This window comes from Dreissena polymorpha, chromosome 2 (genome assembly GCF_020536995.1).
Source record: "Dreissena polymorpha isolate Duluth1 chromosome 2, UMN_Dpol_1.0, whole genome shotgun sequence".
NCBI classification, from domain to species: Eukaryota; Metazoa; Mollusca; class Bivalvia; order Myida; family Dreissenidae; genus Dreissena; species Dreissena polymorpha.
Genome location: NC_068356.1, coordinates 20,305,319 through 20,328,561, shown reverse-complemented (window position 1 = coordinate 20,328,561; position 23,243 = coordinate 20,305,319). Strand labels below are relative to the sequence as shown.

Sequence of the window (23,243 nt, the reverse complement as noted above, 5' to 3'; positions counted from 1 at the left end):
CAATGCCCGACAGACCACTAAAACAGGTTTGTTCTCGTGTGGCCGGTTGACTCATATGTTTAAATTTCACTTCCATTCTTCTTTTGGTTTTCTGTTTTGTATCTATAGGTTTATGACCAGCAATATGTTATAATGTAAAATAAGCCGCGAAAACTCCCCGTAACATCCCGTACTGCGTGTGATGCAGCTAAGAACTGCACAGAAAAAGACATTCGCTATCCTTGATCTCATTCATTAAACTATTTACGCCGTATATCTTTTTTAAAGATATTTCTTGTTTCAACTGTTCCAGTGCCTATTGTGTTGCTTCGACGTTTCTTCGACATATGTGAAGGTAACAATTCTCAGTATTTGTTTATATTCTAACAACGCAAATATGTTTACAAATAAAACAATGAATATGAATGCAGCATACTCGGATCATCTGGCTTCCTGCAACTGATTGTTACGATCATGTTCCAGACAGCGGTGCATATCAGTGAATACTGGTAATCAGAGAGAGCGAGCTACGTTCAGCGACATTCAACTTCTCTATCCATCTTCTATATCTGGCACTAGCGTATATGTTTACGGCACAGTGCTTCCAAAACATATAGGCTTACCTCTTGAGACACAGTCAATAAACTGTCTTTAGAGGAACCATTTGCATAACACTTGAAACCTCCGGAAAATCAGTACAAGAACGTCAGACGCAAATGTGTTTATTACTAACAATAAAGTGCAGTAAACACATTTTCTTGTAATATAACGAAGAGCAGGGAATTGTATTTTATTTTAGTTTTTAAAGCTATACTAGTATAATATGTGCATTCGTATACGGTGTCTTAATAAAAAGGATGCCATTTGCCAACGCCAATTTATACACTGGCGCCAATTTATACACTAGCGTCAAAATAGCTACACTGACCATAACTGATGTAGCAGATACTACACAACATCTAAAAGAACAAGGGCTGTTTGTAAAACATGCATGCCCCCCATATGGGCAACCCGTTGTAGTGACAGTCATTGTGTAGATAAGTTTTTTGTCACTGTGACCTTGACCTTTGACCTAGTGACCTGAAAATCAATAGGAATCATCTGCCAGTCATGATCAATGTACCTATGAAGTTTCATGACCGTAGCCATTGGCGTTCTTGAGTTATCATCCGGAAACCATTTTACTATTTCAGGTCACCGTGACCTTGACCTTTGATATAGTGACCTGAAAATCAATAGGGGTCATCTGCGAGTCATGATCAATGTATCTATGAAGTTTCATGATCCTAGGCATAAGTGTTCTTGAGTTATCATCTGTAAACCATTTTACTATTTTGGGTCATCTTGACCTTGACCTTTGACCTAGTGACCTGAAAATCAATAGGGGTCATCTGCGAGTCATGATCAATGTACCTATGATGTTTCATGATCCTAGGCCCAAGCGTTCTTGAGTTATCATCCGGAAACCACCTGGTGGACGGACCGACGGACTGACAGACGGACAGACCTACCGACATGAGCAAAGCAATATACCCCCTTTTCTTCGAAGGGGGGCATAAATATATGAACATGACATTGAAGTAAACATTGTTATAATGAAATTATGATAATTGGACCGTTAGCACATAATGAATGCATGTTTCCGCTGTAAAAACATGCACATAGTGTGACTCGGACATTTACAGAAAATATTTGTAGCAGAAAATTATATTGAAAAGATGTGTTCATCACATATACTACAAGTGCATGTAAGAAAGCTGCCTTTTCTAATCATCACAATCAAAAAATGAATAATAATCTTATGGTACTGCACTAAGCGCTAAATGTTTATAAGCATGCATAATAATTTAATAATCCATTCATTTTAGAAAAATGTGTAATACCCTAATACAAGCACCTAATTTAAGTCAAACAAGGGCATGAGTACAAATGTTACTTATTCTCCAGCGCTGCTTTGTCCACTATTTAAAAAATCTCAGAAGTGTTTGGATCACTGGAAATGAAAGTTCTCAAGCACATTTTCATTGTGGGATGATAATATATAAAATCAATCCCTAGAGAAATGCGGAAGTTGTTCCGTCCAAAAACTTAAGATCGTTTGCAGAAAAACTAACTTGTTTTATTTCTGATTAGGAAAAACAACAGCATAGAGACTCCAGTACACCCCCTCCCTGCAAGGTTTAATAAACATCAAAGAAAATAGGAGATTGATACATGTAGAACGAGAAAATTGATTGAATTAATATCCCCAGCCCAAAAATTTAGTTTATGAATGGTTGCAAATCCCTTGATTAACGGTATAATCATAAAAAAATAATTAAGTGTAGGGCAATTGCAAATCTCCTCATTGATATCTATACACCCACGATGTTTCATGTTGATGTCTTGTAGCTTATCTTAGATATAGCCTTGAAAAGTTACATCATACAAAAACAACAAAGGGCAATTACTCGAAATAAAGAAAGTGTATGGTGCTTGTGCATGGTACTTCTTCCAATTGATTTCTACACACCCATCAAATTTCTATGTTGAAATGCTGTATTGTACCTGAAATATAGCCCTGGAACAACTAAAGGCAATAACTCTTATTTATGAAACTGTAAGGTTATGGTTCTTACTCGTGGCATTTCTCCTTATAAATATCAATACACACATGAACTTCATGTTGAAGTCTTGCATGGTATCTGAGATTTAGCCCTGAAAAGTGACATCAAATTTAAAAATAAAACAAGAAACCGTCGGAGACGGGTGATGCTCCCCAAAGTTTTTTTTTGTCACAATATTGCACTATATATTCAGATAAAAGGAAATGTCTTGAGGGCACAGTAGTTGGGAAGACAAGAATTTTTTAAAGAACTTTTCAAGTTTCATCATTATTTATTTCATCTGCCAGTCATGATCAATGTACCTATGAAGTTTCATGGTCCTAGGCTTAAGCATTCTTGAGTTATCATCCGGAAACCATTTTTCTACGTTGAGTCACCGTGACCTTGAAAGCCATTGTGTGAATACGTTTTTTTTGGCACTGTGACCCTGACCTTTGACCTAGTGACCGGATAATCAATAGGGTTCATCTGCGAGTCATGATCAATATACCTATGAAGTTTCATGAACCTAGGCATAAGCGTTCTTGAGTTATCATCCAGAAACCATTTTACTATTTCAGGTCACCGTGAACTTGACCTTTGACCTAGTGACCAGAAAATTAATAGGGGTCATCTGCGAGTCATGATCATTGTACATATGAAGTTTCATGATCCTAGGCATAAGCGTTCAAGAGTTATCCAAAAACCATTTTACTATTTCAGGTCACCGTGACCTTGACCTTTGACCTAGTGACCTGAAAATCTATAGGGGTCATCTTCGAGTCATGATCAATGTACCTATTTAGTTTCGTGATCCTAGGCATAAGCGTTCTTGAGTTATTATCTGGAAACCATTTTACTATTTCGGATCACCGTGACCTTGACCTTTGACCTAGTGCCCTGAAAACCAATAGGGGTCATCTACGAGTCATGATCAATGTACCTATACAGTTTCATGATCTTAGGCCTAAGCGTTCTTGAGTTATCATTCAGAAACCATTTTACTATTTCGGGTCGTGACCTTGACCTTTGACCTAGTGACCTGAAAATCAATAGGGGTCATCTACAAGTTATGATCAATCTTCCTAAGAAGTTTCATGATCCTAGGCCTAAGCCTTCTTGAGTTATCATCCGGAAACCATTTTACTATTTCGGGTCATCATGACAATGACCTTTGACCTTGTGACCTGAATATCAATAGGGGTTATCTGCGAGTCATGATCAATGTATCTATGAAGTTTCATGATCCTAGGCATAAGCGTTCTTGAGTTATCATCCAGAAACCATTTTACTGCTTTGGGTCACCGTGACCTTTGACCTAGTGACCTGAAAATCAATAGGGGTCATCTGCGAGTCATTATCAATGTATCTATGACGTTTCATGATCCTAGGCATAAGTGTTCTTGAGTTATCATCTGGAAACCATTTTACTATTTCGGGTCATCTTGACCTTGACCTTTGACCTAGTGACCTGAAAATCAATAGGGATCATCTGCGAGTCATGATCAATGTACCTATGAAGTTTCATGATCCTTGGCATAAGCGCTCTTAAGTTATCATCTGGAAACCATCTGGTGGACGGACGGACCGACATGAACAAAACAATATACCCCCTCTTCTTCGAAAGGGGGGGGGGGCCATAAGGAGAAAACTGTCCCCCTCCCAGCAGTCATGTTATTTAACTGACCGGAACCATATTTTTTAACTCAACTCTCGTATCAAGGAAACAAATGTTCTGAGCAAATTTCAAGAAAATTGGGCCAAAAATGTGACTTCTACTGTGTTCGCATGTTTTCACTATATACATATAGAGAAAAATGCCCCGCCCACTGGCGGCCATGTTTTTTCACCGATCCCGACCATTTTCAAACTCGTCCGAGATATCAATAAAACCAATGTTTTGACCAATTTTCATGGTGATTGGGCAAACAATGTGACTTCTAGTGTTTACAAGGTTTCTCTATAGCCAAATAGGGAAAACTGCTACTATATACATATAGAGACAAATTCCCCGCCCACTGGCGGCCATGTTTTTTCACCAATCTCGACCATTTTCGAACTCATTCGAGACATCAATTGAACCAATGTTTATACCAACTTTCATGATGATTGGGCAAAAAATGTGACTTCTAGAGTGTTTACAAGGTTTCTCTATAGCCAAATAAGGAAAACTGCCCCGCCCACTGGCGGCCATGTTTTTCAACGGATCGAAACCACTTTTGAACTCAACCAAAATATCATTAAGACAAACATTTTGACAAAGTTACATGAAGATTGGGCATGAAATGTGACTTCTACAGTGTTTACAAGGTTTTTCTTTTTTTGACCTAGTGACCTAGTTTTTGACCCGGCACAACCCAGTTTCGAACTCGGCCGAGATTTCATTGGGACAAAGCTTCTGACCAAGTTTCATGAAGATGGGACAAGAAATGTGGCCTCTAGAGTGTTTACGAGCAAATGATAACAGACGGACGGACGGACATACTACGAACAAAGACCGGTCACAAAAGCTCACCTGAGCAATCAGGCGAGCTAAAAATCATCCTACCAGAACCCCCTGATTATATGCACAGCTCCTCTTGGTAGTGAAGCTTCCCATATAGTTTCATTGAATTCTGGTCATTAGTTGCTGAGAAATAGCCTGGACAAGAATTGCACTATATGTACAGTTAATGGAAAATAAAAAATAATTCAAAGGGCCATTACTCTGTGAAAAATCATCTGACCAGAACCCGCTGATAATATGCACATCTCCTCTTGGTAGTGAAGCTTCCCATAAAGTTTCATTGAATTCCGGTCATTAGTTGCTGAGAAATAGCCCGGACAAAAATTGTGCACGGACGGACACACGGACGGACAGACGAAGCGGCGACTATATGCTCCCGAAAAATAAATTTTGGGGGAGCATAAAAAGGGCAATAACTCTGACAGACTGACGGACGGACAAGCCAATCCTATATCCTTTGCCTTTAACCAGGAATAACAAATCTTTGATTGGTGCATTATAATATTGCATTTGTCTCCCACTAAGAAAAGCACCAAAAGAGGCAAGAACTCCTTTAATAATAAAGAAGCAGTTATGGTGAATGTACACAACACAGCCTCTAAAAGCCCTCTATCATTAAATGAAACATCATTGATTCCCTTCCAAATCTGGGTTCTTTAATTTATCCTTTTTACAAAAAGATCGGGCAAGCATACATAATTACAATGCAACCAAACTCATTTTTTACGATTTTATCACCTGCGAAGTGTATAAATTTGTACCCATTAATGTTTTCTGAGAGCTTTGGGGTGGATCTTTTCTGATTCAGAAATCAAAAAGTAAATAAAATTAATACTGCAACAAAACCAAAAATGTCTAGTAAAACTTAAAAATAGACTAGCTTGATTCGTCCAATATGTGTAGACCAGAGGCATAAGCCATCAAGTTCATAACAACAATAAATGAAACTTAAATTTTAATTTTTACCCAATTTTTTTTACGTCTTTTTATTTGTTTTGCACTGTACATGTCGTTCAAAAAACTTAATAACAGGTTTTAAATATTCTGTCAACTTACTGGTTCTAATTAGTCTAACAAAAATTTAAAATCAAAATATAAAACAAGAAATAAAAGAAAACAATATTTATGCAAAAAAAGAAAAAAATCAAGCAATTTGGTATACGTGTATATGATATATCAATAAAGAAAATGTATGTGAACAATGCTATAATATTAAATCATTACTTAGACAGGCAGAAGTATTCCATTGAGGATAATAAAAATATGTATAAACAAAATGATTTTTTGTATTTATAATAATTAAAAAAAGTTTATTGATTTTAAAATATGCAAGCGTATGTTCAATTGTGATAACAACAGTATTCAGGGTATACATGTGTGTTATTAAAAGAGCCTTGCTCTGTGAAAACGGTGTTTAATGCATCGCCTTAAGTGTTGTCCCAGATTTTCCAGCGCAGTCTGCACAGGTTTATCAGGGACAACACTTTTATGATATTTTTCGTTTCAGGAAAGTCTCTTTTAAGCAAAAATTAAGTTTAGGCAGAAAGTGTTGTCCCTGATTAGCCTGTCCGGACTGCACAGGCTAATCTGGGCAGACACTTTATGCACATGCATTAAGCCCCTTTTTCACAGAGCACATCCCAAATCATAATTACTTCATACTGTGATTTACTTGCTAAGCATCAGTCTTTCTGTATTTGACACTCTAGGTATAACCTTGCTGATTTATAACCCACAGAAAACAAACTGTGTCAACTGCCATAGTACATGTAGGTCACATGGCAGAAATAAGACTAACACAGAGGTCTGCAATATATACATCAGAAAAAAATGTAAATAAAATGAACTGGATTTTTCTGGTGTCAACAACAACAGAAAAGAAAATACTTGTATATAAAGACATGAATTGCATTCAGTCAATAACTACTTGACATGATTTTAAAATAACTAATAATATATAAATAAATATAATCTAACTAAATAACAACATTTAACAACACCTAACTAATGAATCTACAAATACTTAACAAAATGCGTTTTATATAAGCACAAACAACTGATAAACATGTATTTACAACTTTCAATTATAATGATCATTTAACACAAAAATTGAATAAAATAAACAATATCAACCACTAAGATTTTTTTAGACAAATTTTAAAGTGTAAATTTATTGTGCACCAGTGTATATAAAATATTATTGATAGACACACATTTTATTTTTTTTTTCTGATTTTAATTCCTCCATACAATGCTATCAGTATGAGATTTTCTTATAATAAATATATAGGATATTTGTTTTGTTTTTAAGTAACACTGAGAATTATTTTTTCATTAAAGTGAAAATTAACGCTTATTTCTCATTTTACTGAAATCAAACTTCACAATATTAGCCTGCCAGCAAACAAATTCAATTACTTTATTTATTGCTTTTGATTATTCTTTTAATATCCTAAACGTTTTAGACGTTTTGGCCTGCACTATTTTCTCATTGATGTGTACCAAAGCAATTGATTTAAGAAATCTACATTCCAGTACCATGTTGGGTATAAGTAAAAATGTGCAGTGGATTTACCTGAGCAGAAACAAGGTATAATGTAACCAAGGGTCACAGTCACACAAAATGGTAAGGTTTGTTTTTGTAAACAAATTGCAAACATAGATTGATGCTCCTTAAAATGCCAAACCGTCCAAGATGTATGGTGGAATAGAGTTCTGAAGATTATAGAATGTTGTCTTTTCATTTAACAAGAGCACCGCGTAGCGGGTGCCACGCTCGGCTGCGAAAGCATGTCAGAATATTTTTTTTAATAGGTCACAGTGACCTTGACCTATGACCTAGTGACCCAAAAATGGGTGTGGCGTGTAGAACTCATCAAGGTGCATCTACATATGAAGTTTCAAAGTTGTAGGTGGAAGGACTTTGATTTTAGAGCCAATGTTCAAAACCTTTACAAACCTTGACACGGACGGCTGACACTACGAGCTGGCTATGACAATACCTCGGGTTTTCTCCAAAAAGAACAATACCTCGAGTTTTCTCCGAAAACAGCCGAGCTAAAAATTATGTTTGTACTAAGATGATCAGCTCCAATTTCTAGTGGGTTCATACTCTCCAGTCAACTTGGTCCAACAAAACTAAGGAAACTCCAAAGCAACAATAATTAACAGGTAATTCTTTTAGTTAATTCAATATTTTTAAATTCAATTTTGATGTTGGTAAGAATTTGCCATCTTGTAACCACTATTAATTGTTACTCCTTTGACAATGACTTTTCTGTATAACTTTATTATACATTCAAAAAATCATAAGCTTTAAATATTAAATACCTGATAAATTGTAAATAATTTTCAACAAACAAGCATTTGTTAAATGTTAAAAAATAACATTAAATGTATATAACTTATGTAAAAGTCAAGCATTTAAATATCACTTTCTTATTGTTTCTTGTATGGTTTGCCATGAATTCTAAATCTATATAAGCAGGTATATTCTTCATTTCCATGGTTGCCAAGAATTCTTAGTTCATATAACACAAATGGTGAGATTTCTTCCTTCAGCTGAAAAGTTGAAAAGATAGAAGCATTATTATTGTGTTATATTTTATTACTGAAATTATCCTTGAATGTCCATATTACATACTCTATGCTTTTGGTACAGGGAAAAAAATAGTCATAATGCTTGAAATACTCAATTCATCAATAAACAATAACATATTCAGACAAAAAACTGAAACTAAAGATATATTAAGGCAATATTTAATAACAATTGTTTCTGGATGCAAATAGAAGCTGCGGAAAACAACCATTATTCACTAAAATCAAGGCTTCTTTGAAGACCAACAAGTGCACCCTAACAGGCTTGGCCTTTCCAAAGATCAATTAGCAAATAAGCTTAAATTGGCAGCTTTCTGAAATGAAGAAAGGGCGAAGTACATAACGCAAACCTGAACTGGGAAAAACTGAATTGGCTTTCCATTGTCTGAATATGTGAAATTTCCCAAAGAAAGGCCATGTTCATCATGCTCACTCTCTAGGCCCTGAAATGTATGTATACAGTATGATATGAATACAAATGAATAAACAATGTTAACTGGTAGTTTAAAGTTACTTATATGTGATGCATGTATTTCCCTTTCCCTAACAAAAATTATATGTGTACTGCCATATACATCTAAAAAATGTTATTTTAATAAAGTTTGCAGACATATAAGTAAGTATTCTATTCAAGCCCAACATTCAAATACTAATTCATTACTAGAATCAACTAAAAAAGCTTATTTCTGAATCTAACAGCAGTAGATGTGCATTATAATATAATCTTTTTTCTATTTATGTAAATGTACAATAAAATTGAATGACATGCCAGAACAGACAACAAGCTTAACAAATTTTATCTCAACTATTATTTCACAAATCTAAATAGTAAAATAAATCTGACTTTTTGCATCAGACAGGTAAATATAAATATAAAAATACCAAATATGTTGTAGTCACAGACAGTTGGACAATGTTTGCCATTACATTTCAGAACATAATTAACAAAAACAGGCTTTTTGTTTCGTTATTGAATTAACCGAATATGTAGTTATTAAATTGACTGAATATTAAGATGATGCATTAAGAATAATAAATTGAAAACATACAAGGTTCTTCTGAGAAAACCAGCCCACTCATCCTCTTGTCATTAATAAAGCAGTATTACTAATTTACTCGCTAACAATGTATCATTTTAATCAGAGGAAAGCTTACAAGGACAGTGAATTCTTTAGGTGCACTGTCAATTTTCCCGCTAGGGGCTAAGGACTTTGGAATGTGCTCCAAGGTGAACCCGGTCGGTATGATCAATATAGAGGTCTGTATCACTATGTAGCCCTGCTTGCCCCGGAACGCCCAGCACTGACCTGGATACACCTCCGGCTGTAAAACAGCAGCAGTTACATACAAACAATGAAGTCTCCAGTAGTACAAATCATCAGTACAGTATGTAAAGCATGAAAAGCATGCTCAAGCAAGATTTTAACTTTCTAGTCCTTCCCAGAAAAGTAATAAAAATATGACAGCTGGAATCTTCTTGAAAATCGCACTTTATCTTGGAAATCATTAAGCATTGTTGTGTAGCTTTAAAAAAAACAAACAGAGGTTTTTACCAAGGCTATCTACAATAAATATACATATATACATTTTGATTTAATTTCCAAAACAGGTCAGTACATTACAGCAGCTATAAAAAAATTGCTGTTTTCAATAAATGCTGATGCTGGGATTGAGTAAACAAAATACAGGGGCTAGTAGAACACTTTATGACTGATACTTTGCTTGAGCATAGACGTATGTTGTTACTTAGTATCATAATACCTGAATGATGGTTCTAGGAGAGTTGGAGGTGTACCAGAGGGGTATACCAAGCACACTGACAAGTGCGGTCTTCCGGTAGAATGTCTCCGAGCAGCGTGTGCTCACTATGGAGCCACCTGCAGCAGAGCAAGATCTCCTTACATAGAATGCTCTCTACTAAGTGAGTCAATCACACATTTTATGATATGATGACAAATACTTAAGACTTGCGCTTCATTGTTTTTATTATGTCATGCATATAATATGTATATATTTCTGCAATATATACAAATATTTTAAGTCATTTACCAAGCATACAAATATACAACTTACATGTCATGTATATGGATGTAACGAATTAATCATCTAATTAATGAAATGCTTACACAATTTCACCAATTAAATAGACATTATTGAAAATGCTACAAAAATCATAAGTTGTGAAACAAGTGCCATTACTGGTAAACAACCATGTTTTGCATTATTTTTCAATAAAAAAAACTATATAAGGGAGAGATATACATGAACAAATATTAGTTTTTTCATTATTGAATTATCTCCTTTTTAAATAAACAACAAACTTGTATTACCTGCAGATTCAAGAGCAAAGTCTGCCTGGCCTGTCTTGTCAGCACTGAACCGCAGCAAGGCTTCCTCTATCAACACACGCACTTCCTGGTAAAGAGAACAATGCCCATTATTATACTTTTCCTATTTATTTTGTTTAAACAATAATTTAGTTAAAACAGCTTTTAGCAACAACAAAAACTCACGCCTGGCAATATTCAAGTAGTTGTACATCCAAAGTGACAAGCATCTGCCTTATTTAGCTGACTGCCTTCCTCTTTTTTATAATCAAGGACAATAAGAGCAATTATGCAATTATGAGAACTAAACTTGAGCTTTAATTTATGCCTGCTATAGCAACTTTGAATTTCATATTGATTGCATGAAAGCCTTTCGAACCTGATTGCTTTAGCTACAGAATACAAAGCTACCACTGATTCTTACCACAAACCTTACACCAATATGACAACTTTTTAAGGCAAAAGACCACCAACACATCTACTCAAACCGTACACACCTGTTCACCAATCCCTGAATGGCTGTCCACCACAAGCACACTAGCAGTAGTAGAGGCTTCTGCCTGTTTCTGAGCCTGCAAGTCCTTTATCATGGCTACCATGCTGGCAGTCAGTTCGACAGATAGGTCTTTCAAGCGGGCATCCACTGCCTCTTTACTCACATATTTAGCTTGCAGCCACTCAGTAAAGGCAGTGTGAGATGGGTTGTCACTGGGCTCACCTGACATCAGCTAGGAAACAGACCCAACATTCATAATAGTTTGGTAACAATGTAGAAGTATTGTAATATCTTCCAAGAAGATGCTACCCTAAGACAATTATGTGTACAATCATAGATGTTTGTATGAATATGTAATCCTAGGGTGCAATTTAAGAACCACTTAAAGGGAGGAAAATGTCTTACCCCACTTAAAGTTTTCAAATAAACTCTTCATTTGTATATAGATACAACAGAGCTAATAATAACTTGTAAAATTATTTTGAAATTGAAAGAGGAAATAAGCTCAAAGGAGGAGAAATCACACCCCTGGTCATATAGTGTATTGTGGTAAATTAGTTTTGTAACATTTGAGTAAGATTGAATCTATTTTAATGTACATTACACGAAACTTTTTCAAGCGATTTAAATTTCTCATCTCTGTTGCAGCAAAAGTTAATATAAATATGGAAGAAATATAAACCACAGCAACTAACAACAACACAGAATATATATTGCTAGAACTTAAACTATTCAGAAAGCATGTTTTCAAAACCTAAAAAAGTGGCTTCGACTTAATAAGGTACAATTCACAATTTATCATATGAAGCATACCTGTGCAAACACAATGTCTACATTATCTTTCACCAAGGCTGCGTAGAAGGTCTCATTCTTACAGCAGTCGTTGATGATAGCTAGCAGCGCTGCATACTTCTCCTCATGAGCTGTCATCTCTCCCTGTAGGGCCGCTAGCCTGGCCTCCAGACCAGCCAGCAACTCCGCAGACTTAGACTGCTGCGTGCCTTCCAGGGAGGCCTGGTGGGATTTCTCCGCTGCTATTGCTGCTTCAAGAGCCTGAAGTAAGAGCATGTACTAAAAGTAACATTAAAAGCTGTGATTGCCAAATTTTTAAGTGCAAAAAATGAATGTCTTACACACATTTTATAATATTGATTTTCAAATTTCACAACATTGATTAATACTAACTGATGTCATCTGACTCCATGCAGTAAACGAAAAACTGAGGGAAAGTTCAAAAGATCGTTTATTGTGAATAAGGTCACCAATTTTCTTCACAGAAAGTTTACAATAAACATTTTATACAGAAGTACCAAATTCACCTTAATTTAACCAGTGTTGGGGTAAAATGGGAATATTTTATATTGGACACAATTGATTCTTAACTTCCAAATATCATGGGTACAGGCGTCAAGAGACCCCCGGAAGTTTCGTGATTCTGGCAAACAGTTTTGAGTAAGACAAATCCTTTTGTAAAAATCAAAGTTATATTTTTGATTCCTTTTTTGCCTAATTCTTAGTTTTCATTTTAGTTAACTGTTTTTGTATGACAATAAAATATTGATGATAATGAAATTGATGACATCAGAATGTTGTGTCACTTTCCATTTTTGCCTAAAAGATAGATTTTTAAAACAAGGTCCTGCACTTCTGGAGGTTGTCATTAATATATGATGAACTATATACAAATGAAAAATGAGTGACTGCACTATGGATTAAATTTTCTTCCCGTATTTGACATGTTACCTGAATGTTAAGCAAGAGATCATCCTGTTTCTGTTTCATGTCCCCAAATTTTTGTTCCTGCTCAGTCTTCCACTGGCACTACAATGGAGATATATTAAGGTGTAAAAACTTAACTTGTAAAATGAATACAACAGAAAAGAGCTGTTGTTGTTGTTTTTATAAATAAACATTATAAGCATTCAGTCTTCAAACACATACATGACAAACATGATGCATTTTTACAGCATATCATACATGTATATGATATGTATTGCATACATCAGAGATCATATTTTTTTAGGTTTTGTCGGTCCTAGACCGATTGGGGTCATGAAAGACCGATTGAAAATCCCAAAGAGTTGGTCCGATTCTGTTTGCTAAAATTCCCATGTCATGAAATCGATTGCGCAGTGCACATGCTAGCATACCCTAATTACATTCTTATCTCGAAGGTGTGTTAAACCATTCACTGCAGTCTCTAAACCAGTCAGGACCAGTCTATTGCTCGTCAGCCGACTAGTATCAGCGTATGACCCCAAACAATGAAGATTTGCGCGGTTGTGTATTAGTCAAGCGTGAATAACCCAGTGTCAATATCGATTGATAATTTCACAGGCTTATACTTAGCACACTTATCGGTCCGTAATGTGTGCTCGTCCACGATAAAATCGTTGACAGTTACTTCGGAGATTAAAACCTCGATGTTATCCTCGTGGAAATTGTGCATTTCATGCATGATACAGTCAGTAAACTTTCATATAAACAAAGAAGAAAATCGGATATTCTGCAATAATTGTGGGCGGACCTTATACACTGATAGCACGCGCTGTAACTAAACAAAACATGCCGATACATTTTCCACCAGCGTAATAATCCGGCAATAAATGAATGAAAGTTGCGGTTTTGATTGACAGAGCAGCGGAAAGTTATTTTTATGGGCGGAACTTCACATAAAATAGTACACAAGAAAAATAATAAATACTGTATAAATCTTTAGTAAAAATCGTGTTAGAATCGAAATAATTCTAGTACTTTATTATTTGTTGTTTAATAACCCACGACCGGAAGTTAAGCTGCGTGGTTTTTAATCACTCGTGCTTCGCACTCGTGATTTAATCCCAACGCATCTTAACTATCGGCTGTGGTTTATTCGACAACAAACTATAACGTACACAAATTGTTTTTCAACTATTTGGTTTTATTATTGACAGTAGCCAACCTACACACAGACATTTGTTTGGTTCAGTGCATGTTTGTAAGCTAGTATCGAGTCGACAACGATTTAAAACATCGTATAGACTTGACAGATTAATAATATTGACGACGATGAAAAGTCAGATAAAAAAGTTACCGAAATAACAATGAAATAGAAAATGATAAAACCAATTGAGAAAACTCGTATGTTCCGTTTAAAAAAATCCTTAAGGCAATTTAACTTGTACATTATTATACCCTCTTCATGAATGGCAAAATCAATGGTATATATTTTAACGTAATTTGTCATAATTTCGGATAAAAAATATATAGCGGACACATTTTCCCCATTTAAATCCAGACCGATTGATGTTGCTGGAAAATATGATACAGAACAGAAAGTGTATTTATGACATGAAAATAGTCACCACATTGTAAAATGCATACACACAATATGGAAAACATAAATACCAATGCATCACAATAACCAAAAAAGAATGTATGAAATTAAAAACATGCAATTAAACTTTGTGCTCTTTTTTCAAATATATGACTTTGGGTGAGAATGCATGGATTGTATGCTCTGTTTAGAAAAAAGTTTGGTAGATACACAAACCAGTTTAAAGCGTAAAAAACAAAACCTGTGTTTGTGAAACACAATGCCCCTACTGCGCTTTGAAGCAGCAGAGCAGTTATTTGAGAGAAAAAGTCCAAGGCCCATAACTTCCCCAAAAATCAATGGACCGGAACTAAACTCACATCTGTAAGTAATGTAGGTAGACAAACATACAAGAATTCAGCTCAATATCTGAAAGCCTTTGGTAAAAAAAAAACTCAAGAAAACGATTATTATAGAGCAAATTTCTTTAAAAAGTCCATGCCCATAACTTTGCCAAACTTCAATGGACCTGAAAGAAACCCACCCATCATTTGTAGGTTATATAGGTAGACTAACATACCAAAAATCAGATCAATATTATCTGAAATCATTGCATATAAACTTCCGTAAACATAATAATAACAAGATGTGTTTGTGAAACACAATGTCCCCCTATATGATGTTTGACATTGTAGGATGACCTTGACCTTGTGAAGGATGACCTTGACCTTGACCTTTCACCACTCAAAATGTGCAGCTCCATGAGATACACATGCATGCCAAATATCAAGTTGCTATCTTCAATATTGCAAAAGTATTCATAAAATAAGCAATTTGGGCCACATATATTTGACCTCTGACCTTGAAGGATGACCTTGACCTTGACCTTTCACCACTCAAAATGAGCAGCTCCATGAGATGCACATGCATGCCAAATATCAAGTTGCTATCTTCAATATTGCAAACGTATTCATAAAATGAGCGATTTTGGCCACATATGATTGACCTCTGACCTTGAAGGATGACCTTGACCTTGACCTTTCACCACTCAAAATGTGCAGCTCCATGAGATACACATGCATGCCAAATATCAAGTTGCTATCTTCAATATTGCAAAAGTATTCATAAAATGAGCGATTTTGGCCACATATATTTGACCTCTGACCTTGAAGGATGACCTTGACCTTTCACCACTCAAAATGTGCAGCTTCATGAGATACACATGCATGCCAAATATGAAGTTGCTATCTTCAATATAGCAAAAGTTATTGCAAAATGTTAAAGTTGGCGCAAACAGACAGACCAACAGACAGACCAACAGACAGGGCAAAAACAATATGTCCCCCACTACTAGTACTATAGTGGGGGACATAAAAAGAATTTTTTAAGTCCAAGGCCAATAACTTCGCCAAAAATCAATGGACCAAAACAAAACTCACACTTCATCTGTAGGTCATGTAGGCAGACTCATATACCAAAAATCATCTCAATAGTTGAAAGTGTTGCATAAAAAACTCGGCAAAACAGTAGTTATAGAGACAATTTCTAAGTCCAAGACCCATAACTTTGCCAAAAATCAATGGATCGGACAAAAACTCACAAAATCAGCTTAATATCTGAAAGCATTAGGTAAACAAGACCTTCGTTTGTGAAGTACAATGCCCACCACTGCGATTTGAAGATGCACTGCAGTCATATTAGAGAAATTGTTCAGTACAAGGCTCATAACTTCGGCCAAAATCAATGGACTGGAACGAAATTCACACTTCATCTGTTAAGTCATGTATGTAAACTCACATACCAAAAACCAGATAAATATACGAAAGAGTTTTGTAAACAATTTACAGAAAACAAAAAATTTATAAGAACAAGGCCCATAACTTTGAAAAAAAATCAATGGACCGGAACAAAACTCTTTTTCTGTTCCCACACGTAGGTAGATCACATAAAAAAGCAGCTAAATATCTTAACGCGTTTTGTAAAAAAAACAACTTTGGAAAACGGTTATTATAGATGAAAAAGTTCAAGGCCCATAACTTTGCAAAAAATCAATTGAGCCAAACAAATTAGGCACTTCATCTGTAGGTCATGTGAGTAGATTCACATACCAGAAATCAGCTGAATGTCTGCAAATGTTGCATTAAAAACTCCGGAAAAAGGTAAATATAGAGAAAATCTCTAAGTCTAAGGCCACCTAAATCTTTGCCAAAAATCAATGGACTGGAAAGATTTTACACTTCATCTATAGGTCAACTAGGTAGACTCACGTACCAAAAATCAGCTTTAATCTTAGTGCTGCCAAAAAAAACCTCTGGAAAACGGAATGCTGGACAGACAGTGCAACTGCTATATGCCACCCTTATGGAGGCATAAAAAACCTTGGGAAAATGGAATGCTGAATACAGACAGACAGACTGACGAACGGACAGTGCGACTGCTATATGCCACCCTACAAGGGGCATAAAAAAGAAAGAAAGAAACATATACAGATTTAACTGAACAAAATATGGTAATAATGTTAACAATAAATCAGTTGCTCCAATTCCTAAGCAAACATAATTATCATCAATAAAAAAACAATAGTGGGTACCTGGCTGGCGTGATCTTTGATCCTGCTATCCTCTATGTCTGCCTTCAACAGTGTGGACTCCTTATTGAGAATGCGATACACAATGGCCTCCACATCTGCCATGGTCAGTTGTGACCGAGAGCTGGTCTGCATCTGGAAGATCATGTTTCTCACATCCTCATTCAGCTGGCTGTAGTGCTCGTGCTTCTCCTGTCAAAATGAAAACCATGCAGATGGCTCTATCCAATTCAGTATTGCACTGTATAGCATACATGTCTCTTGATTATTGATATGGTTATTATTTGGGTTGCCTCATGCGAAAATGGGTCTTATGCTATATGCAGCCAGCTTTGCTCCGGAACAGCATGTACAATCCTGCAGTCTATCAGGGGTTACCCTGTAAGCTTATGAAACAAAACCTTTATTGCGCACAAGGCTCCTTTAAAGACTGAGCTATATTGCACATGGCCCAAGACCCAAATTCACATAACGTCGCTCATTTGAGGAAATACTAATCACCTTTAATTGGCAACCTGTATACAGCAGAACTATAACTGCTCTTTTCTTCATTGGGCATTTTTGGTTACAATAATTTTATAAAGATAACGGATATGTTTTGCTAATACTTAAAAGAAGTTGCTTGTTTTAAATTGAGGAATGTATAAATATATAAATATAAACTGAACATACATTGATGATAACCTGAGGAGCTTGCTTCTGTCCACCAAACATCCCAACAAATATGGAGCTATCTTCCCAGAATCTGAATCCTAGAATTCATACAGTATTATAGTTTTATATTCTGTATTAATATAAAGAAATACAGTAGGCTAAATCTTGATTATTCAGATATTGAGAGTACAACATGTTCATGTTACTTTAAAAATATACCTTTATTAAAATGTGTATAATCATCTTGTATTTGAATTCAATTTACAGAAGCTTAGTGTAGTGCAAATTATCTGAGAACCCTTTCAATTGAAATATAGAGGATGATGCATAATGACATCGAAGACTTTCTGAATCTATTTCCTAATAATTTCTTAACAAATACAGTAATATATTGAAAGGTTGAAAGAGGAAACATGAAAAAGTTAACGTTTCTCTTAATTAATAATAATTTATTGCTTAATTTAGCTGAATGTATGGGTAGCATAGACAATTATATAAGTTGAATTAATATTTAAAACAATTAGTAAGCTATTTACTACTAATTTAAATATTTTATTTACTTGTTAGTTTAACAATTTACTTTCAAAGTTTTTTACCAATTATAGAATGCACAATGCTCAAAATGAAAGCACACATACATGCACATCTGTACCAACACATCATTTAAACTTAAAAGCATTGCAAAATCATTAAATTAATCTTCTTTAGATTATTGGAACCTCAAAATTACTGCCAAGTTTGGTTCAGATGATATGGGTATAACTGCAAGTTCCATTAACAAACAAAAACAAAAAGATTCGTTGAATTGATATCCCCTGCCAATATACTTCTGGACACAAACGTTTTCTGGACAGATGGACAACGCCAACGTACATCATCCTCTTATTCATATATATACTCTCAGGGGTTTTCAGCCTTATATAACAGGGGCAGATTAAAGGCCCCTTCCCAATTGAAAATTTCTTTAAAATCATGCAGTTTTCCAAAAAATCCTAACTTACACCAGCTTTTTCATTTTCCAAAGCAGTAACTTTAGCGAGAATTTTTCCAAAATGAGCAATTTCTCCCAAAATCCATAGGCTAGGGCCTTTTCCCAATGAAGCGAGGAAAACCCCTGACTCATACCAAGTTTCAATGAAATCCGTCAAAGCACATCCAAGATATGGCTCCGGACACACAAAAAAGCATTTTTTCAGGATACAAAGGGACATAACTCCTTTATTATCCAATGGTGTACAATGCCATTTGGCCTGCATCATCCTCTTATCCATATATATACTCATACCAAGTTTCAATGAAATCCGTCAAAGCACTTCCAAGATGGCTCCGGACACAAAAAAGCATTTTTTCAAGATACAAATGGCCATAACTCCGTTACTAACAGATGTTGTACAAGGCCATGTACATCATCCTCTTATCCATATATATACTCATACCAAGTTTCAATGAAATCCCCCAAAGCACTTCAAAGATATGGCTCCGGACACAAACGTGTCGGACGGACGGAAAGACGGACGGACAGAAGGATGGACAACGCCATAACAATATCCCTCTGCCTATGGCGGGGGATAAAAAGTATTTATCAAGCATAAAATATACAACTTTCATATCATGAAATGCTTGCACACTTCAACAATTTCAGTAAATAAACAGACATTATTAAAAATGCTATACAAATCATAAGTTGTGAAACTAGTGCCATTACTCACTGCATTATTTTCCAATAAAAAACTATATAAGGGAGAAATATACATACACAATTTTTTGTTTTTTTAATTATTGACTTATCTCCCATTTCAATTAAGCTACAAGCTTGCATTGTACTCTTATCCATATATACTCATACCAGGTTTCAATGAAATCCGTCAAAGCACTTACAAGATATGGCTTCGGACACAAAAAAGCATTTTTTCAGGATACAAAGGGACATAACTCCGTTATTAACAGATGGTGTACGAGGCAAACATGCATCATTCTCTTATCCATATATATACTCATATCAAGTTTCAATGAAATCCGCCAAAACACTTCCAAGATATGGCTCCGGACACAAAAAGCATTTTTTCAAGATACAAAGGGCCATAACTCAGTTATTAACAGATGGTGTACAATGCCATTTGGCGTGCATCATCCTCTTATCCATATATATACTCATACCAAGTTTCAATGAAATCCGCCAAAGCACTTCCATGATATGGCTCCGGACACAAAAGTGCCGGCAGGCCGGAAGGATGGACAAGGCCAAAACAATATCCCTCCGCCTATGGAGGGGGATCAAAATACTTCTGTTTTGAACTTGACAACAACGTGACTTACTGGAGCCAGGCATCCATATTCTTGTAAAATTCAAATAATAAGGTGTCAACAGAAAAACTTGCATATCAACTAATTTACATATTTACAGATATTCAATCCTATATATTTAACAAACTCATAATAACCTGTTAAAATGGCCAGTAGTACAGGTAACAACAACAACAGAGGTAGCCATACACAGCATCTCCTTCTCCTAGAATAAAACATTCTTATTTATAAGCTAACACATTAATATAATACACGCTAAGTCTACAAATACAGCACATGAACAGATATATGATAACTAAACACCAAATCATCCCTCATCACATATCACAATTTAAAGGACATTAAGTGCAAAACAGGACATTAAGTGCAAAACAGCTCTCAGTATAATATTCACTCAAAGTGCATGGTATTTTGTCAATTCAAAGGAGGTTGTCATATATTGATAATGGCTAATTTGGAGCAGAAATTTTGCATCATGCCTTTCTGAATGTAAGCTTTTTTATGACTAAATTTGGAAAAAAGACTAAGTTAGAGCCAATTGCCTAACATTTATTTATCCAGCAATTTCCTTCAAACCAAGTTTGAGTATAATTAATGAAATGAAGTGTTTTATAGTAATCATCCATGTTTATATCAAATAGATTTTGTACATTCTTTTCTTTTAAATTCCTTGTGTCATAAATGTGCAACACAAACTGTTTTAAACAGTATTCCATTGTTTTGCATATGATAAATATTATGAACTGAAACATAAAAAATATTTGAGCAGACTTATAAATAAAACAGGTAAATTTATTAAAATAATATCCCTGACAAAAATACATTTCGTGACCAACGGACAGACTGGCAACATCAATTTTATATTCCTCCGCCTTTCAGTAAAAGCTGACAGCAGACATACCGGTAAATGAAGTAAAAAGCATCTTTCAAGGGAAAGAATGGCAATGTAAAAATGTACCTTTGGAACAACCAAACATCAAGGGTTGTGAATTTCCATGAAATGTATTCCAGTTGTTCCCACATCCATACTGCACCCTTCTGAGCAGTATTCAACAATTCTCCTCTGAACATCCATGACAGTGCCCTAGCTAGAGTCTTAACAAGTGAGGTCACTGGTACCCACAAAAGTAGCCATATAAGGGAGATAACTGCTGTTACAACTGTTGTAATTGTTTGCAAAATTGGCCTGCACACATGGGTTGTTACTGGCTGACCAACATGCTTCCACAGGGGTTTTACAATTGGGTTGGTTACTGTTGATATGGTTTCTAAAAGAAAAAAATGCCTTACATTGTTAAACACAATTGAGTTCAATAGTGTTTAAGAATTATGCTGATGGCAACAAACGTATGAACAAAACAAAATGCAACCATTTGCTTCATTCTGTAGCTTTCTTCTCAAAAGTTGTAATCACATGACAAACAAGATGCAGATGTCCCTGCCAGGACCGGTATTTTTGCCATTTCATACCCTTTATTACTTCTACTTATATATTAAATGCAGTTCTTTTTCCAGCCATATCAGCCAGAAAGAGATTTGCATTTACTTCATATTAATATTTGCTCTATATGTCAACTTTACTCACTACACAATTTCTTAGTGGGAGCTGTATTTGTGTAGCCCGCTAAAAATTTTTGTAGAGAATTTCAATTTTCAAATTTAGACCAAGGATCAAAATTGTGAGATAGCATCATAGCAGCCTCAAACGCTAATTGAAGCTTAAATATGGGGGACATGGCTTTGTGACGGATAAATGACATCACTACAACAATAAAAATTGTAAGTAAACAAAATCGTATTTCATCTTCAATTTCCATTATTTGAGTAGCAATATTGAACTCAACTCATATCAAAATTGAGAAGTGTCCAAATCTCAAGCCAAGAACAATACTCAGTGGAGTCAAACATCAAGTCTAAGACATAAAAAAAGAGTTTGAGATTAAGTCTACCTATCTACATAAGAATGCCCTGATTACACGACAGACACAATGTTACAACTGCAACTTGATGCTTGATGAACCTATTTACGGTACATGTAGACTATTGTTTAACAAGAAATGTGTTTGTCAGAAACACTATGTCCCCTTCTGCGCCGCTTTGTTGTTTTTTTGTGTTTTTTACCTTTGACCTTGAAGGATGACCTTGACCTTTCACCATTCAAAATGTGCAGCTCCATGAGATACGCATGCATGCCAAATATCAAGTTGCTATCTTCAATATTGCAAAAGTTATGGCAAATTTTAAAGTTTGACGCAAACAAACACACAGACCAACAGACAGGGCAAAAACAATATGTCCCCCACTATAGTGGTGGGGGACATAAAAATATAAGTTTCTCTTTATCTAGCAGGTAATTAAGCAACAATAAATTATCATAGGCATCATATTTGAAACTTTACCCTTGCTATAAAAAATGGAGCTAATGCATGTGTGAGTTATGTTTCAGATTAGCCCTTGCAGTCCGCAGAGCCTAATCAGGAATGACACATTGTGTTTATAAATTTTTCAATATAAGGAAGTCTATCTAAGCAAAAGTAAATTACAATTGTATAGTTCGTCCCTTCCAATTCTACGAGCTTATCGGGAATGACACTTTATGCACATGCCGGCTTATGCACAGGGCGTGGCTCATTTTCTTATTTCATGATTTTGAAAAACAAAATGTAGTTTTCAACATATCCACAAACATGTACAACCCATAGTTGTACAGGTCAAATACAGCTCACCTGTTATAGTTGTAATAATGCTAGAGACAGTCGATGAAGATGAAGATGAACTGGTACTGTTACTACTGCCTGAGCGGCCATTGCTGTAGCCAGATCTATGTGTGTAACTGGTGCTAGAGTCGGAAAACTCACCCTCTGAATCCAACCCTGCAATAAAACAGGCAGGTGCATATATACAGGTCTTCAA

The 23,243-nt window shown here is 35.4% G+C and overlaps 1 protein-coding gene and 1 long non-coding RNA gene across 8 annotated transcripts in view; both read right to left on the bottom strand.

The window, feature by feature from the left end:
• Positions 1 to 685: 685 nt before the first annotated feature.
• Positions 686 to 23,243, bottom strand: part of LOC127866154 (uncharacterized) — a 40,180-nt gene continuing 17,622 nt past the window's right edge. For both annotated transcript variants that reach the window (XR_008042869.1, XR_008042870.1), the window contains one exon: positions 686 to 3,875. This is a non-coding gene — a long non-coding RNA (uncharacterized LOC127866154). The remainder of the gene's footprint in view (positions 3,876 to 23,243) is intronic.
• Positions 686 to 23,243, bottom strand: part of LOC127866132 (SUN domain-containing protein 1-like) — a 38,926-nt gene continuing 16,368 nt past the window's right edge. For 5 of the 6 annotated variants that reach the window (XM_052406538.1, XM_052406537.1, XM_052406539.1 and 2 more), the window contains 13 exons: positions 23,057 to 23,203; positions 21,289 to 21,598; positions 20,468 to 20,535; positions 18,045 to 18,124; positions 17,376 to 17,564; positions 13,234 to 13,311; positions 12,304 to 12,543; positions 11,492 to 11,722; positions 10,998 to 11,082; positions 10,429 to 10,544; positions 9,823 to 9,990; positions 9,018 to 9,110; positions 686 to 8,631 (listed from right to left, as the gene is read on the bottom strand). In XM_052406538.1, the coding sequence (XP_052262498.1) occupies positions 8,509 to 8,631; positions 9,018 to 9,110; positions 9,823 to 9,990; positions 10,429 to 10,544; positions 10,998 to 11,082; positions 11,492 to 11,722; positions 12,304 to 12,543; positions 13,234 to 13,311; positions 17,376 to 17,564; positions 18,045 to 18,124; positions 20,468 to 20,535; positions 21,289 to 21,598; positions 23,057 to 23,203 (1,928 nt within the window). In that variant the 3' untranslated portion in view covers positions 686 to 8,508. The remainder of the gene's footprint in view (positions 8,632 to 9,017; positions 9,111 to 9,822; positions 9,991 to 10,428; positions 10,545 to 10,997; positions 11,083 to 11,491; positions 11,723 to 12,303; positions 12,544 to 13,233; positions 13,312 to 17,375; positions 17,565 to 18,044; positions 18,125 to 20,467; positions 20,536 to 21,288; positions 21,599 to 23,056; positions 23,204 to 23,243) is intronic. The other variant, XR_008042861.1, reaches the window with a different exon arrangement.